The sequence below is a fragment of the Suillus bovinus genome, assembly GCF_016758785.1.
Source record: "Suillus bovinus strain UH-Sbo-P2 chromosome Unknown EDB93scaffold_4, whole genome shotgun sequence".
Classification (NCBI taxonomy): domain Eukaryota; kingdom Fungi; phylum Basidiomycota; class Agaricomycetes; order Boletales; family Suillaceae; genus Suillus; species Suillus bovinus.
This window is the reverse complement of record NW_024542060.1, coordinates 865,313-880,233: the sequence shown is the minus strand read 5'-3', so window position 1 is coordinate 880,233 and position 14,921 is coordinate 865,313. Positions and strand designations below refer to the sequence as shown.

Genomic DNA, 14,921 nt, shown 5'->3' with positions numbered 1-14,921 from the left:
TGGATAGACTCTTTCATCATTGCATGGCCCTACTCCTCCATACTCTTATTGCTGCTGGACAAAACGGAGTCAAAATGGTGTGTGCGGACTCGCTGGTTCATCATGTCTACCTGATACTGGCTGCATATGTTGCCAATTTTCCCGAGCAGTGTTTGGTTTCCTGTTGTAAAGAGAATCGGTGTCCCAAGTGTCTGGTGGCAGCGAATGAGCAAGGCGATGGATTCGAGTCTGCGATGCGCGATCCAGAGTCAACAAAAGATATTCTAGAAAGGTGCAATATTGGTCAGCATCCTCCAGAATTCAAGGAGAATGGTCTATGTGCGGTTTATAAACTGTTCTGGGCCAAAATGCCTCATGCCAACATTTTCCTGGCTTTCACCCCCGATCTTTTGCATCAAATCCATAAAGGTGTGTTTAAAGACCACCTCGTGAAGTGGTGCATCAATATTATTGAGGAAGATGAGATGGATGTGTGATTCAAGGCCATCCTGGATTATCCAGGACTCCATCACTTCAAGAAAGGTATTTCGACTGTAAAACAATGGACAGGAAGTGAGCATAAAGAGATGCAGCAAGTGTTTATTGGCTTACTTACCAGAGCGGTGCCTAGGTGTGTGTGTGATGAGTCATTGAAGATGGTTGTTTGTTGATGTCATGCTGCACAGTCATGTCTTGGTAGTTGCACGATCAATTCTTGACTTTTCCTATCATTCCTGGCTCCAAATTCACACAACTGACACGCTTAAAGCCCTACAAACTGCCTTGGGAGTCTTTCATGTGAGTAAAGATGTCCTGAAGGAACTTGCCATTCGAGAACATTTCAGTATACCAAAACTACATCAACTCACTCATTACGTCCAGTTGATCATGTTGTTTGGTGCAGCTGATGGCTTTAACACCGAGCTTCCTGAGCGCTTGCACATTGATTTTGCAAAGGACGCTTACTGCGCTAGCAACAAATGGGACTATGAAGAACAGATGGTTTTGTGGCTTCAATGTCAGGAAGCAGTGTTTTTGTTTTGCTTGGTGCATACCTGAATTGGATATCACAACAGCCTCCCCTGCCGGTCGCACAGAGCATCATTCCTTCGACTCGGACTCGGACTTGGAAGAAAAAGAGGCTGCATCTCCCAACTTGAACACAACGACAACAGGGCACACCCTCGCAAAGGTTCCAGCACATCCTCACCAGACAGTCGAAAAGATTGTGACAGTGCATGGTGCTATCGATTTTCTCTCCACTCTGCAAACTTTCCTGCACAAGAACTTTCCACATATCGCCATTGTACCTGGCATTCATGACCATTTCAATATTTATTGTCAAGTGGTCATCGAGGCACCACCAGATTGACGAGTGAGTGACACTCCCAACCGGTGGCACATTAGAGAAGGCCAGAAGTGGTAGCATCTGGCCATAAGCCTGGTTGCCCTGCTTGTTTTGACATGGCATTGATCTCAGATGGGCCTTGGTCTTTGCCCTTGTGCACTCTTGAAGGTATTTTTTTTTGGACTTGTTGATACTTAATTTGACTGTGATTGTTACAAGAACATCTAGACGCTTGGGCCCCTACCATTTTTCTCCTCATCCTTCTCGTATCAGCCCTCACATCGTACCCTCACCCCGACCTTACCCTCGTCATCCTTGTCATCCTCGCATTTCCCTTTGCTCTCTACCTGTCGCTTCAGCAGAGCCAGTACATCTGGCCGGATCCTTTTGCTGACGAAGCATACCCATGCTCCGTCCCACCACCTGACTGATCCTGTGGACAGTCCCTTTGCCCTTACCATCCGGACGGTAACCTATGATATGATGCATGACGCATCCCCTTTGCCCTTTTCCCTTTCTTGATCTCTGACTCAGTGCGCAGTCACACATGCGACTTATACTTAGCTCCGCAGCTGCACGATCGTGCCCCTGCGCGTTTCACTTCTTATTTCGACCTTTGACTCACTTTCTTATCCAGCACGTTCTGCCTCGCCCGTGTCTCAACGCGAACGTGCTTTCCTTTTATGGTTATGCCCTTTACCGTTTGCCTCTCTTGGTAGTACGAGTTATCACCCACTAATACGTCTCCTGTCCTCTATATAAACTCACTACCATGTACTATATTCCCTAACTTGAATCTACTTGGTTCTTGACCTCCTACTCTCACCAGAGTGATCCTTTCTGCCTATCCAGCAGTCTATATTCTATTTTCTTATCTGCTCTTCGCAGATAAGTCCTTAGTCTCGATCTTTACTCATTGACTTCGTCGACGAGCAAAGCCCCTGTTAACTAGTCGGACTTCTGTCCTTCTAATTAATGACGATCTTACGATTAACCTTCGGGTGTTGTAAGCCTTGGCAGATACAGCTCATCGTCTAGCACCCGCTTGACGTAAGCTACCTGATTTGGACATAGGCGTCAAATCTTACTTGCCGAAGCCTCGCCAAGTAAGACCCCTAACCTTGGGCTAGCCCAAGGACGTCCTCGACCATTGACGACACACGCTCTGTTTGAGCGTCGCCAACAGATACCATCCAAGTCGTAACAGTGATGTGTTGCAGGTGTGCGAGTAGCTCAGGTTCGCGCTATATTCACCCTCCCTCATTAGTTCAGCATATACCCCAGAGCCCTCGCTTACATCGAGTGGTTTATGCCTTTCAGACATCCAGACCCTTCCTCTCGATTGCAACAAGTCTCTCGCTCGACACACCAACTCCGCCGCAATGCTGCTGTCATCCATGTTGATGAAATTGTACAACCGTGTCACCTAATACCAAAGATGGGACAATCAGTGGATACAACATTGAGAAGTGAAAATGCATATGAGGCAGTAAATCATTTTTATTTTAATCAATTCATTGATGGCGAGATGTTTGGTGTGTCCGTCATAAATAGTTTGTAGTAAGTATATACTGTAGAGATACGACACTAGGTTCGTCATGTGCAGCCCATGACTATGACATGCTTAGTGTTACAGGTTCGAATGTCCAGGTGACCTGTGACCTTACCCAAATAGATTTGCCTGCAGATCATAACACTTCACCACTCGCAATGCTGTTTGCAACCATCTGACATGCTGCTTCATGATTCAAGCAACTTGCTTCAGTCTGTCATGGATTCACCTCGCATAGCACTGACTGGTAATGAGTGGAATTGGAGACTCCATGGTCTTAAAGCCTGCCAGGTGAGTCTACTAGTATGATCCATTTTCAAGCACCCATCATGCCATCGCAAACTGATATGTTTGTTGCTTCAGAGTGGCTCTCATGTTTTTGACCAGAGCAAACTGCTGCCTTCTGTTCAACATGAGATCACACGATTACTCAGGATCCCAACTCCAATGCAACCAACTATCCCATCTCAGACTCTGCCTGTCGCGCAGCTACTCGACATCAGTCTTTGCACATTGCTGGACTGTGATCTCAGCCCAGACACCATCATTTTCTCAACAAACCCCCCTCTCCTCAGCCTTCCCAACGATTTCACAACATGATCAATTCCCCCGCTCTGTTGCGTCACTCAGCTCCTCAATCAGTTCAGTCAGGCTTGGTTTAATGGTCACACTTCAATCATCCATCCACTTTCCCCAACATTTCACCTTCCATTCTGGGTTCTTTCATACTGGAGGGACATGTCATGTGCCCTGGAGGCTCATCTCGCCTGGATATCGGCCCATGATTGGGTTCTTCAGAGGCTTGAGGATGAAGAGGACATGGGTCATGGTGCTTCCAAGTCAGTAGTTGTAGACGAGGTTCTAGATTTGCTCGAGCATTTGCCACGGGATGTTGACTTGAAGGGGTTTGGTGCTCAGACCAGTCTTCGCACACCAGAGCTTCTCCCTCTACTTGCTGACATGATGGTCAATGGTCGTGTACTTGATGCTCTTATTGCCGCTATCAATGATCATGCAGATGAACACAATGATACTGCTGTTGAGACACTTGATTTTTCAAATATATTATTCCTTGGTGACACATGGTGGTCAAAGTATCATTTCGACAAAGCCTTTACTCAGCTGCATCACCTTGGAGACTCGCTTCACAATGGCACCATACAGCGCATCATTTTCTCTGTCAATATTGTCAATGTCCATGCCTAGTTCATATGTTGATGCTATCTGCCGCTGGTCGAAAAACCACAGATTCACACCATTTGACAAAGGATCCTTGTCTCATAGGGAGCAGACAGACTCCTTTTCATGTGCAATCACGGCTCTCAATACCATCAAGCACACTGTCTTCAACCACCACCCGCTGTTTACCGATGACTCGAAATATTGTCTTCGCATGGAGGAGTTTTTGATGTTGACAAAGAGCCACTTCGAGGTTCGTTTTTACTGTGTTTTTACCACTCAAAAAACTCATTTCCTCATAACAGTCTGAGGAGTTACTTTCTGAGTCTTTGGAGAGCTCTTTTGCAGATGACACAAGTGATTTCAGCATCAAATTTTTATCATGTCCTCCATCATATCCCAGTCTGGTACCAGCAACAAGCCCCTCCCCTCCACCGACAACATCTAGCTCAGAACGTGTTTCCTTGAATCTTAGGGTTCGCGAAGAGGACAAATATGTTGGTTTGTTCAAGTACTTTCCAACTACGATGTGCGAGGAGCATCTCAAATTGGCATGGACTCCTTTCTCTTGGGAGCTAGAGAGTCATGAGCGGGATGCCCATAGGGTTCATGTTGAAGGAGTAGAAAGAGATATATGCCGACGTGAGGGAAATAGGGAATGGAAACAAATCCAACATGCCCGTGAAAAGGCTGTGAAGAAAGCCACTACAAATCACACATCCAACATTGCTCCTGCCCTCCCAATGACAGATCTTGCTGAGGTGTCTCACCCATATCGCAAGATTTGAAGAGATGCGAGGGCGCATAAACCTAGTGTTCAACCTGGATGCAAAAGGAAGCATGAGGACACTGTTGCAGTTCATATCAACTGGCAACACCCCTTGTTATGGGCTACTATTGCTGAAGCTGCTGTTCGAGTGGGGATTGGCATGTCCCCCATAGAGATTGTGTGCGATCTTCAGCAGAGGGACTTAGCATGATTCCGGACATTGACTCCGCAGGTAGTTGGAACATGGATTGACCGCTCTGGTGACAAAGCTGTTTGGAGTGTGGCAACTCTTGCTCGTGTTCACGACGCAGCCTGCCCATGTACCAAAACACATGGAAACACATTCTATCCTCCTATCCCAATGTGGTCAAATTGATCATCAATGACCTTCAGTCTCTCTGTCAAGTTGGTGTTGCGTTGGACACTCTCTGCTGCCGTGGTATCATCCTTGCACGCCTGCAACACTCTGTTCCTGATATTTTCAAGCATGTCGCCAAGGACAGTTCTCGCTTCCGCTGCACAGAGAGTTGGGTGAAGGAGTTTCTTGCTGAGCATCTCAATTGGAGCTTCTGCAGGGCAATACGTGCAGCTCAAAAAACACCACCAAATGTTGAGCAGCTTCTCCTTGATCAATTCCTCCATTTAAGGCTCACAATTCGTGACTGCGCAATCTTCGATGCTGCATTCGTCATCAATATTGACCAGATGAATATTGTCTATCAGCCAGCAAACACCTTGACATTTGAAACAATTGGCTCGAACCAAGTCTCTGTGATTGGGCAGGAAGAAAAATGAGCGTTCACCATCGTCAACAGAATATCTGCTGGAGGTCATGCCATCCCCTTGCAACTGAGCTATGAGGGGAAAACTTTACACTCTATTCCTTCAAAGTCTACTCCGCAATACAAGGAAGTGATGGAACTCAAGTTCAAAATCTCATACTCAAGTACACACACTTACTGGTCAACATTTCCCCTCATGTGCGAGTATGTTAATGACATTCTGGTGCCTTACTGGGAGGAGCAGAAAGTGTTACTCAATGCACTGGCTGACCAGGAGTGTATTTTGCACCTCGACGTGTGGAGTGTGCACAGATCAATTCAATTTCGCACATGGATGGATATGACCTACCCTTGGATCAAATACTGTTTTGTCCCTGGGGGCTGCACTGGTGTTGATCAGCCATGTGATGTCGGTATTCAACGACCATTCAAACTTGCAGTCAAACAGACACAGCATGCTGATATAGTCAACGAGTCTCTTGTTCGACTTGCCCAAGACAAGTCTGCATCACTCATCAGACTTGACACAACAATTGGCACCCTTCATGATCGGTCATTGCAGTGGGTTATAAATGGATATCACGCTATAAACAAGCCTTAGCTTGTAAAGCAGGTTTGTTTCTCATTTTCTCACACTGTCAAATCTTGATGCACAGAGCTAAATCATGTTTTCAAGGCATTTTTCATGTGTAAGGCTGGGGAGAATTTAATCTCTCATTCACAAGCCTCGCAAGCCGAGAGGCATTGCAATATTTACATGATGTTCAGAAGAATGATCCAGCTGGATGGATGAGGATTGCTACCGCTCAGTACAAGACTGTCAGCGTCGACCAGGCAACAAACTCCGAGTCAGAGAACAAGGCCACTGATACTATCAGAGCCGAATCCCCCTTCGACAATGCTAGCGAGCATGACCTCAATGCCAGTGACGTGCCAATGGATGCACTCCTTGACCATATGGCTTCCGGGGGTGAACACGTCTGTTCTGACTGCCATATCAATGCAGATGGTGGACTTCTATGTTCAAACCACTCCAAAGTCTATGATGTGGGTGACATTACTGCTGAAGATGTGGAGAGTGGCTCGAACAGTGTTCTGAAGGTTGATTACGGGCGTGGAAAGCATAGACGCATCACAAATTCAATGTATGATGATTTCTGGTCCCATTAGCACATAACCTATGTTTTTTTTTCCATATGTCACAAATTAGCTTTGTCCCACCAAAAATTCATGTGACAGTCACAGAAAATAGATTCAATTCGTTAAGGGCTGTGACCTGGGACAAACCTAGTGTTGTATCTCTACAGTAGTGTCATGTGTCAGGTGCAACCTGTAGCCATCTGCAGTCACTTGTTTACCTGACTGAGTTCCATAGCTGTGTGTAGTGAAGCCGGGTGCAACCTGTAGCCATCTGCAGTCACTTTTTTGCCTGACTGAGTTCCATAGCTGCCTGTAGTGAAGCTTTGTGCTACATAGTGTTACGACTTGGATGGTATCTGTTGGCGACGCTCAAACAGAGCTTGTGTCGTCAACGGTCTGTGGACGTCCTTGGGCTAGCCCAAGGTTAGGGGTCGTACTTGGCGTGTCTTCGGCAAGTACGATTTGACGCCTATGTCCAAATCGGGTAGCTTATGTCACGCGGGTGCGAGACGATAAGCTATATCGGCCTAGGCTTACGACACCCGAAGGTTAATCGTAAGGATCGTCGTTAATTAGAAGGACGGAAGTCCGACTAGTTAACAGGGGCTTTGCTCGTCGACGAAGTCGATGAGTAAAGATCGAGACTATAGGCTTATCCGCGAAGAGCAGATAAGAAGATAGAATATAGACTGCTGGCGAGGCAGAAGGATCACTCTGGTGAGAGTAGGAGGTCAAGAACCAAGTAGATTCAAGTTAGGGAATATGGTACATGGTAGCGAGTTTATATAGAGGACAGGAAGCGTATTAGTGGGTGATAACTCGTACTACCGGGAGAGGCAATCGGTAAAGGGTGAGACCATAATAGGAAGGCACGTTCGGTCTGGGTAGAACGTGCTAGATAAGAAAGTGAGTCAAAGATCGAAATAAGAAGTGAAACGCGCAGGGGCACGATCGTGCAACTGCGGATCTAAGTATAAGTTGCATGTGCGACTGCGCACCGAGTCAGAGATCATAAAAGGGAAAAGGGCAAAGGGGATGCGTCGTGCATCATATCATAGGTTTACCGTCCGGACGGTAAGGGCAAGGGGACTGTCCGCAGGATCAGTCAGGTGGTGAAACGGAGCATGGGTATGCTTCGTCAGCGAAAGGATCCGGCCAAATGTACTGGCTTTGCTGAAGCGACAGGTAGAGGGCGAAAGGGAATGCGAGGATGACGAGGATGACAAGGGTGAGGTCGGGGTAAGGGTATGATGCGAGGGCTGATACGAGGAGGATCAGGAGAAAAATAGTAGGGGCCCAAGCGTCTAGATGTTCTTGTAACACATAGTACTACATAGCTCGAAATAGTATCGCATGTGCCTATATATTGCTACAGCACCTATGAGTGCCTACATAGTGCTATATAGCTGCCACCAGGACTACAGCAATATAGTGTTTTTCCTGCAGGCTATAGTGTCATTATTATGGATAACCAAGTCTCATTAGAGACCACTGGTTATCCTTCCTTGTCATGGATTGCTGATGCTTGACAGATTATCCATTACCGCTTCCACAATGGATAATTTGCCAAACAGCTCAATTTGGTATATTTCTGCTCATTCTGGCTCAATTCCTCATGTCAGGACTTCCCACAATAATACTACACCGCATTTTTGGCCACACAGCGTGGGAATTACCCCACAACACCCAAAACATTGCCCATTTTGGTATTTTCCACAATATCAATTATTCCCACACCCTTCCCACCTCACTGCAGCTTTACCACTGCACCACAATAGGTCCCCTCATGTATCTAAGTAGTAGTTCAGTATATATATGTATCACATAATATAATAGACCACTTTTTTGCTCATTTGTATGCCTGCTCCTCCTCCAGGGGCAATTCAACATATGGTAGGATATAAAACACTTTCGCACTTTTGCCCCTTTGGCAGGAAAGTATCCTGGAGCATTCAGAACATGTTTAGTAGTATATATGAATATATTACCATCTTTATTTGACCCCCTGAAGCGCCCTATATCAACACATACAATATATGTACAGAAAACACAAAATAGGTTCGCATTTTTTGGTTTCTGGCTATATGAGCTTGCAAAAATTGTCCCCAACATCTGTTCAACAGTAGGAATAATGTGTCAGGAGCTCAAGACCACAGAGAAAGATCTTTTTGTGTAGTGCATTCACTCTCTCCTGGTGGTATACCTCCTGTGAAATTTTTTCCTGTAGGACTGGACCTTAATTTAAGCAGGGAGTTTATTTCTATGTATATTTGGGGTATATTCATCATATAGCTAGCCCAGGACACACATAGGATCTCTTTACAGGAACAAAAACATCAAACATCGCATTTTTGACATTTTTGATCTTTTTCAGTATCTTACCCTTCCACATCTGGTCAGCCATGTTCATATATAATCAGTAGTACATCCAAATACGTGTTTCATGTTAAGGATCAGCTAGATATATGGTAGAAAGGTGACATATAATGTAAAGGGGGCTTTCTATTGATTAGATGCCTGTTACGACTTGGATGGTATCTGTTGGCGACGCTCAAACAGAGCGTGTGTCGTCAATGGTCGAGGACGTCCTTGAGCTAGCTCAAGGTTAGGGGTCTTACTTGGCGAGGCTTCAGCAAGTAAGATTTAACACCTATGTCCAAATCAGGTTGCTTATGTCAAGTGGGGCTTGATGATAAGCGTATCTGCCAAGGCTTACGACACCTGAAGGTTAATCATAAGATCTGTGTTAATTAGAAGGACAGAAGTCCAGCTAGTTAACAGGGGCTTTGCTCGTCGATGAAGTTGATGAGTAAAGGATCGAGACTATAGGCTTATCTGCGAAGAGCAGATAAGAAGATAGAATATAGACTGCTGGCGAGGCAGAAAGGATCACTCTGGTGAGAGTAGGAGGTCAAGAACCAAGTAGATTCAAGTTAGGGAATATAGTACATGGTAGCGAGTTTATATAGAGGACAGGAGATGTATTAGTGGGTGATAACTCGTACTACCAAGAGAGGCAATCGGTAAAAGGGTGTAACCATAAAAGGAAGGCACATTCGCATTGAGAAATGGGCGAGGCAGAATGTGCTAGATAAGAAAGTGAGTCAAAGGTCGAAATAAGAAGTGAAACTGCACAGGGGCACGATCGTGCAACTGCGGATCTAAGTATAAGTCGCATGTGCAACTGCGCACTGAGTCAGAGATCAAGAAAGGGAAAAAGGGCAAAGGGGATGCGTCATGCATCATATCATAGGTTACCGTCCAGACGGTAAGGGCAGAGGGACTGTCCACAGGATCAGTCAGGTGCTGGAACAGAGCATGGGTATGCTTCGTCAGCGAAAGGATCCGGCCAGATGTACTGGCTCTGCTGAAGCGACAGATAGAGAGCGAAGGGAAATGCGAGGATGACGAGGATGACGAGGGTAAGGTCGGGGTAAGGGTATGATGCGAGGGCTGATACGAGGAGGATCAGGAGAAAAATGGTAGGGGCCCAAGCGTCTAGATGTTCTTGTAACAAGTTGTAGTCTCCTTATCAGTAACAATGGCCAGCATACAGCTTAGCTCAAATCACTGGCCTATTTTGAGCTGATCTTGGTAATTCAAGTCAATATATATCCTATGGTAATAATATATGGACTTGTTGGATCATGGATACAAGGGTAAGGTACTGAAAAAGATCAAAAATGTCAAAAATGCGATGTTTGATGTTTTTGTTCCTGTAAAGAGATCCTATGTGTGTCCTGGGCTAGCTATATGATGAATATACCCCAAATATACATAGAAATAAACTCCCTGCTTAAATTAAGGTCCAGTCCTACAGGAAAAAATTTCACAGGAGGTATACCACCAGGAGAGAGTGAATGCACTACACAAAAAGATCTTTCTCTGTGGTCTTGAGCTCCTGACACATTATTCCTACTGTTGAACAGATGTTGGGGACAATTTTTGCAAGCTCATATAGCCAGAAACCAAAAAATGCGAACCTATTTTGTGTTTTCTGTACATATATTGTATGTGTTGATATAGGGCGCTTCAGGGGGTCAAATAAAGATGGTAATATATTCATATATACTACTAAACATGTTCTGAATGCTCCAGGATACTTTCCTGCCAAAGGGGCAAAAGTGCGAAAGTGTTTTATATCCTACCATATGTTGAATTGCCCCTGGAGGAGGAGCAGGCATACAAATGAGCAAAAAAGTGGTCTATTATATTATGTGATACATATATATACTGAACTACTACTTAGATACATGAGGGGACCTATTGTGGTGCAGTGGTAAAGCTGCAGTGAGGTGGGAAGGGTGTGGGAATAATTGATATTGTGGAAAATACCAAAATGGGCAATGTTTTGGGTGTTGTGGGGTAATTCCCACGCTGTGTGGCCAAAAATGCGGTGTAGTATTATTGTGGGAAGTCCTGACATGAGGAATTGAGCCAGAATGAGCAGAAACATACCAAATTGAGCTGTTTGGCAAATTATTCATTGTGGAAGCGGTAATGGATAATCTGTCAAGCATCAGCAATCCATGACAAGGAAGGATAACCAGTGGTCTCTAATGAGACTTGGTTATCCATAATACTGCCAGGAGCAGGTGTTTCCTGATGCCTAGTGTTGGAGATTAGAGAAACTGAGGGGGTGTGTTGGAGATCAAAGAGTTGAAGGGCATTTGTTCTTGGTCATCGTTTCTCTACTTTTGGACTGATTAACATTATGATAGAGTCGAGGGTGCAACCTCGCCACTTCGTACCATATGGCTGTTACTTCGCACCGCATGGCTACTACTTCGTATCATATTCAAGCTCCGTCGTCATTTGCATAAGTATCTTGCATCCTCATTGTCCATGTACCTCAGTTGTTGTTCACCAACGCTGAGCGTACTTCCTACACCTAGAAAATCACCAAGTTACTTATGGGAAAGATCTTGTGTATTATGTAATGTCGAACTTTTATTCAAGTTCCTTTCTTTCCTCGCGAAGACAGCCAATACCTATGTGCATCCTAACGGTAGCAGGAAACTCACTGTACTCAGCATAAAAATTTACAATGTCTTGGGCGCTTGGGATAGTACTAGTATTTTCACACTAAGAAACTCAGGTTACTGTCATTTTTCTCCATCAATAGATCCTTCAAATTAGTGATGTGCAGGGCCTGGCCTCAAGCCGTGGGCCGAGCCTGACCAAACTTACTTAGGCCGAGCCCAGCCGAGCCTTGAGGGCGGCCTAGTAGGGCTCATGGCTCGGCCTGAGGTATGTGAAAGCCAGAGCCGGGCCGCCAAGCCATGGCTTTCAAGGTAGGTAGGTTTTGATCTTCGCACGGCAAACACCAAATAACTAAATAGTTTTTTGTGCACTTGGCACACCATAGCCTAAAACTTAATACTTCCAGTCATCTTATCTCCAAATGGCTCCGTGCGTCTATTCAGATGACGAGGACACACCTCCACAACGTCCTAAACAGGTTGTTGTGCCATCTGCCAAGGTAATCAGCGCTGATAATACTGCTGACCTTGAACTCCATTCTAACAGAAAGGCTCACAGTGCTGCCAATGCTGCGCCCTCGCACATCCAAACCCCCACCACTGTCACTGCCTCTAATGAGGATGATAGTGACATTCACCTGCTTCACAGCAAACCCAGACGGCTCACAAAAGGTATGTCATTCTTTTGTCTTTCTAGTACTGACATTTTGAATCCTCACAGGCAAAAAATGTGCTCGTGTTGCTGCTGACGGCAACAGTGAACTGTCCGCAGGGGCTGAACTTGAGCCAGATAGCCTCCTGAATGAGGCAGGCCCATCTGCAACTAGTAAGTCACGACCTGCTGCATTTGATGCTGACAATCTTACCTGTACATGTGGAGTCAATCCACCACAGGCTCCCACGTCACATGGAGGCTTTGCATTGGGTAAGCATTTCTGATGCTTATGAGTGACGTGTAGCACTAACTTTGTTCATTTGTAGAATGAATATATTCAATGGGCTGACCACAACAAATTTACTTTGATGTTACCGAGGGACACGAAATGTCGCAAGCTAGACACTGCTGCGGACTCTCAAGCTCGACTTGACGCCCACCTTTCTGACAAGAAACCAAAAGATCGCATCATCCCATATTCGGATGCACTCTTTCATGATGCCGCTATCGAGTGGTTAATTGAAACTGATCAGGTATGTTTCACTTGTCGCCATTAGGAACATGCTTATTTGTTCAATCTAGCCCATCAATGCAATAAATCACAAGTCTTTCAAGTATATGATTGACACAGCTGCACGTGCTACCAATGGTGTCAAACTACCAGGACGACGACAGACACGGCAAGCTATTATTGACCTTTTCAAATGCAATCTTACTGATCTTCACAACCGGCTACTTGTAAGTGTTCATACTCATGCATTCTCAGCTCACTAACATCGAGATACTTTAGAGCGAGGCAGTCAAAGGCCAAATCAACCTCATGTGTGATGCGTGGCAAGCCGAGAATGTCGACGGCTACTTTGCCGTCACAGGATCTTGGGTCGAGGAGGTGTCACTGCGTGACTGGAAAGTACAAATGGCACTGCTTGGTTTTACCCACCTCAACAATGCACACAATGGGACACGGCTTGGACAAGCTCTTTTTAAGGTTGTGAAACGAGTTGGTATTGCTCATAAGGTCCAGTAGACAATTTTCACATGTTCACGTCATGACATTGATGTGTTTGTAGATTGGTTATGTTATGTGCGATAATGCTGCAAATAATGACACCATGATGGCGCATTTTGGTATGCATATCGAAAAGTTCACGAAGAAGAAATTTGACCACAAGAAACGGCGACTGTGGTACGTGTTCAAAGAATATATTTTCAATGATTGTTTGACATTTCCCCAGCTGCCTTGCACATATTGTTAACCTTGCTACACAGGCATTGCTCATGGCCCACAGCAAATCCGAGCATTTTGACCCAACAAAGCCAGATGCGGTTCTTGTTGCCTCTCGTGGAATCCAGCGTGATGAGGTTGGATTAGTTCATGCTATGTGTCAAGGTCTGGGTTTATATTTATTTCTTAATACACAACTAACTTAAGGTTTGCTCAACAGGAACACTCATCAGCTCAGCATAAAGCGCTTTTCAAGATAATACAGCTGCGTAATGAAGACAGTCATGTACTGAGCAAGGAACACAAGCAACTGTTGATGGATATGAAAGTACGTTGGTCATCAATGTATGTCATGCTCGAACGAGCAGAGCAGCTTAAGAATGTATTTTTATGTTTTGATCTACATCTTCCACTATCTGATGTGCATTTGTTGTTTTGGACAGGATGTAGACTACTTCGTTGGCCGGATGGGACTTCTCGAGAAGGACCCCCACAAGCGCAAGAAGATAACCGACCTCGAACTCACAGCGTCTGAATGGAACCGCATCAAACTTTTACTCGACCTGCTAAGTGTGAGTGCTTCATGAGATGCATAGACCTATACTTACACATGAAAAGCATGCCGATAATGCCCAGCAAGCATTCTCGACTAACCAAGGCCCAACATTACATCTAGCATTACCTGCTCTGGAGGCCCTATGGAAAGCATGGTCGACTCATCATGGCTGTGAAAAGTATGCCGACTTTCAAGATGGACACTTGCTGCAGGAGTGGCAAAGATTTCAAGGTACTATGAAAAGTCTGCGGACTCTGATGCATACATCATTGCAATGTGTACATCAAACGTGAATCGATATTGCATGAAGCTGATTGTTGAACACGCAGTGCTCGATCCTCTTCAAAAGGCCAATCACATTCATCGGTATTGGGGTGAAGACTTGTATCATGAGGCTCTCACTCATGCTGAAGATATGGTAAGTCTTTTGTTGTCATTCACAAGAGTCACGTCTCATGTTGCATTAGTACAAACAGTATTATAAAGAGATGTATGGCAATGGTGTTCCAAAACCTGCAGTGGCAAACACGATCATTGGAGGGAGCCGAAAGCTCACGAACCTCATGTGGGAGCTATCCAATGATGAAGACATGATGTCCACTCCCACTGCTTTGAGTCTCACCTACGATCCTGCGAAGCCATGGCTGCAAGACTTCAACGCATACCTTAACTCAAAGGACCACCTTGGTGGTCAAACAATTGTTCAGTGGTGGGCATTTAATGCTCCTCGCTATCCTGTCTGGGCTGCGATAGC

The 14,921-nt window shown here is 45.3% G+C and overlaps 3 protein-coding genes across 3 annotated transcripts; all 3 read left to right on the top strand.

Annotated features, from left to right (window-relative positions):
- Positions 1–233: 233 nt before the first annotated feature.
- Positions 234–1,038, top strand: EDB93DRAFT_1237973 (uncharacterized protein; the record flags this gene model as incomplete). Its single annotated transcript, XM_041451492.1, has 3 exons — positions 234–428; positions 483–610; positions 666–1,038. The coding sequence occupies 3 exons, from the start codon at positions 234–236 to the stop codon at positions 1,036–1,038; spliced, it is 696 nt and encodes a 231-aa protein (XP_041312494.1).
- Positions 1,039–2,615: 1,577 nt separating this feature from the next.
- Positions 2,616–2,888, top strand: EDB93DRAFT_1076697 (uncharacterized protein; the record flags this gene model as incomplete). Its single annotated transcript, XM_041445262.1, has 1 exon — positions 2,616–2,888. A coding segment is annotated over one exon (273 nt), but the record flags the coding sequence as incomplete, so codon positions are not given.
- A 729-nt stretch (positions 2,889–3,617) lies between these two features.
- On the top strand, positions 3,618–4,846 carry EDB93DRAFT_1245992 (uncharacterized protein; the record flags this gene model as incomplete). The annotated part of the gene is made up of 3 exons (XM_041452390.1): positions 3,618–4,067; positions 4,171–4,311; positions 4,364–4,846. 3 exons carry the CDS (start codon positions 3,618–3,620, stop codon positions 4,844–4,846), a joined length of 1,074 nt encoding a protein of 357 aa, XP_041312492.1.
- Positions 4,847–14,921: the final 10,075 nt, after the last annotated feature.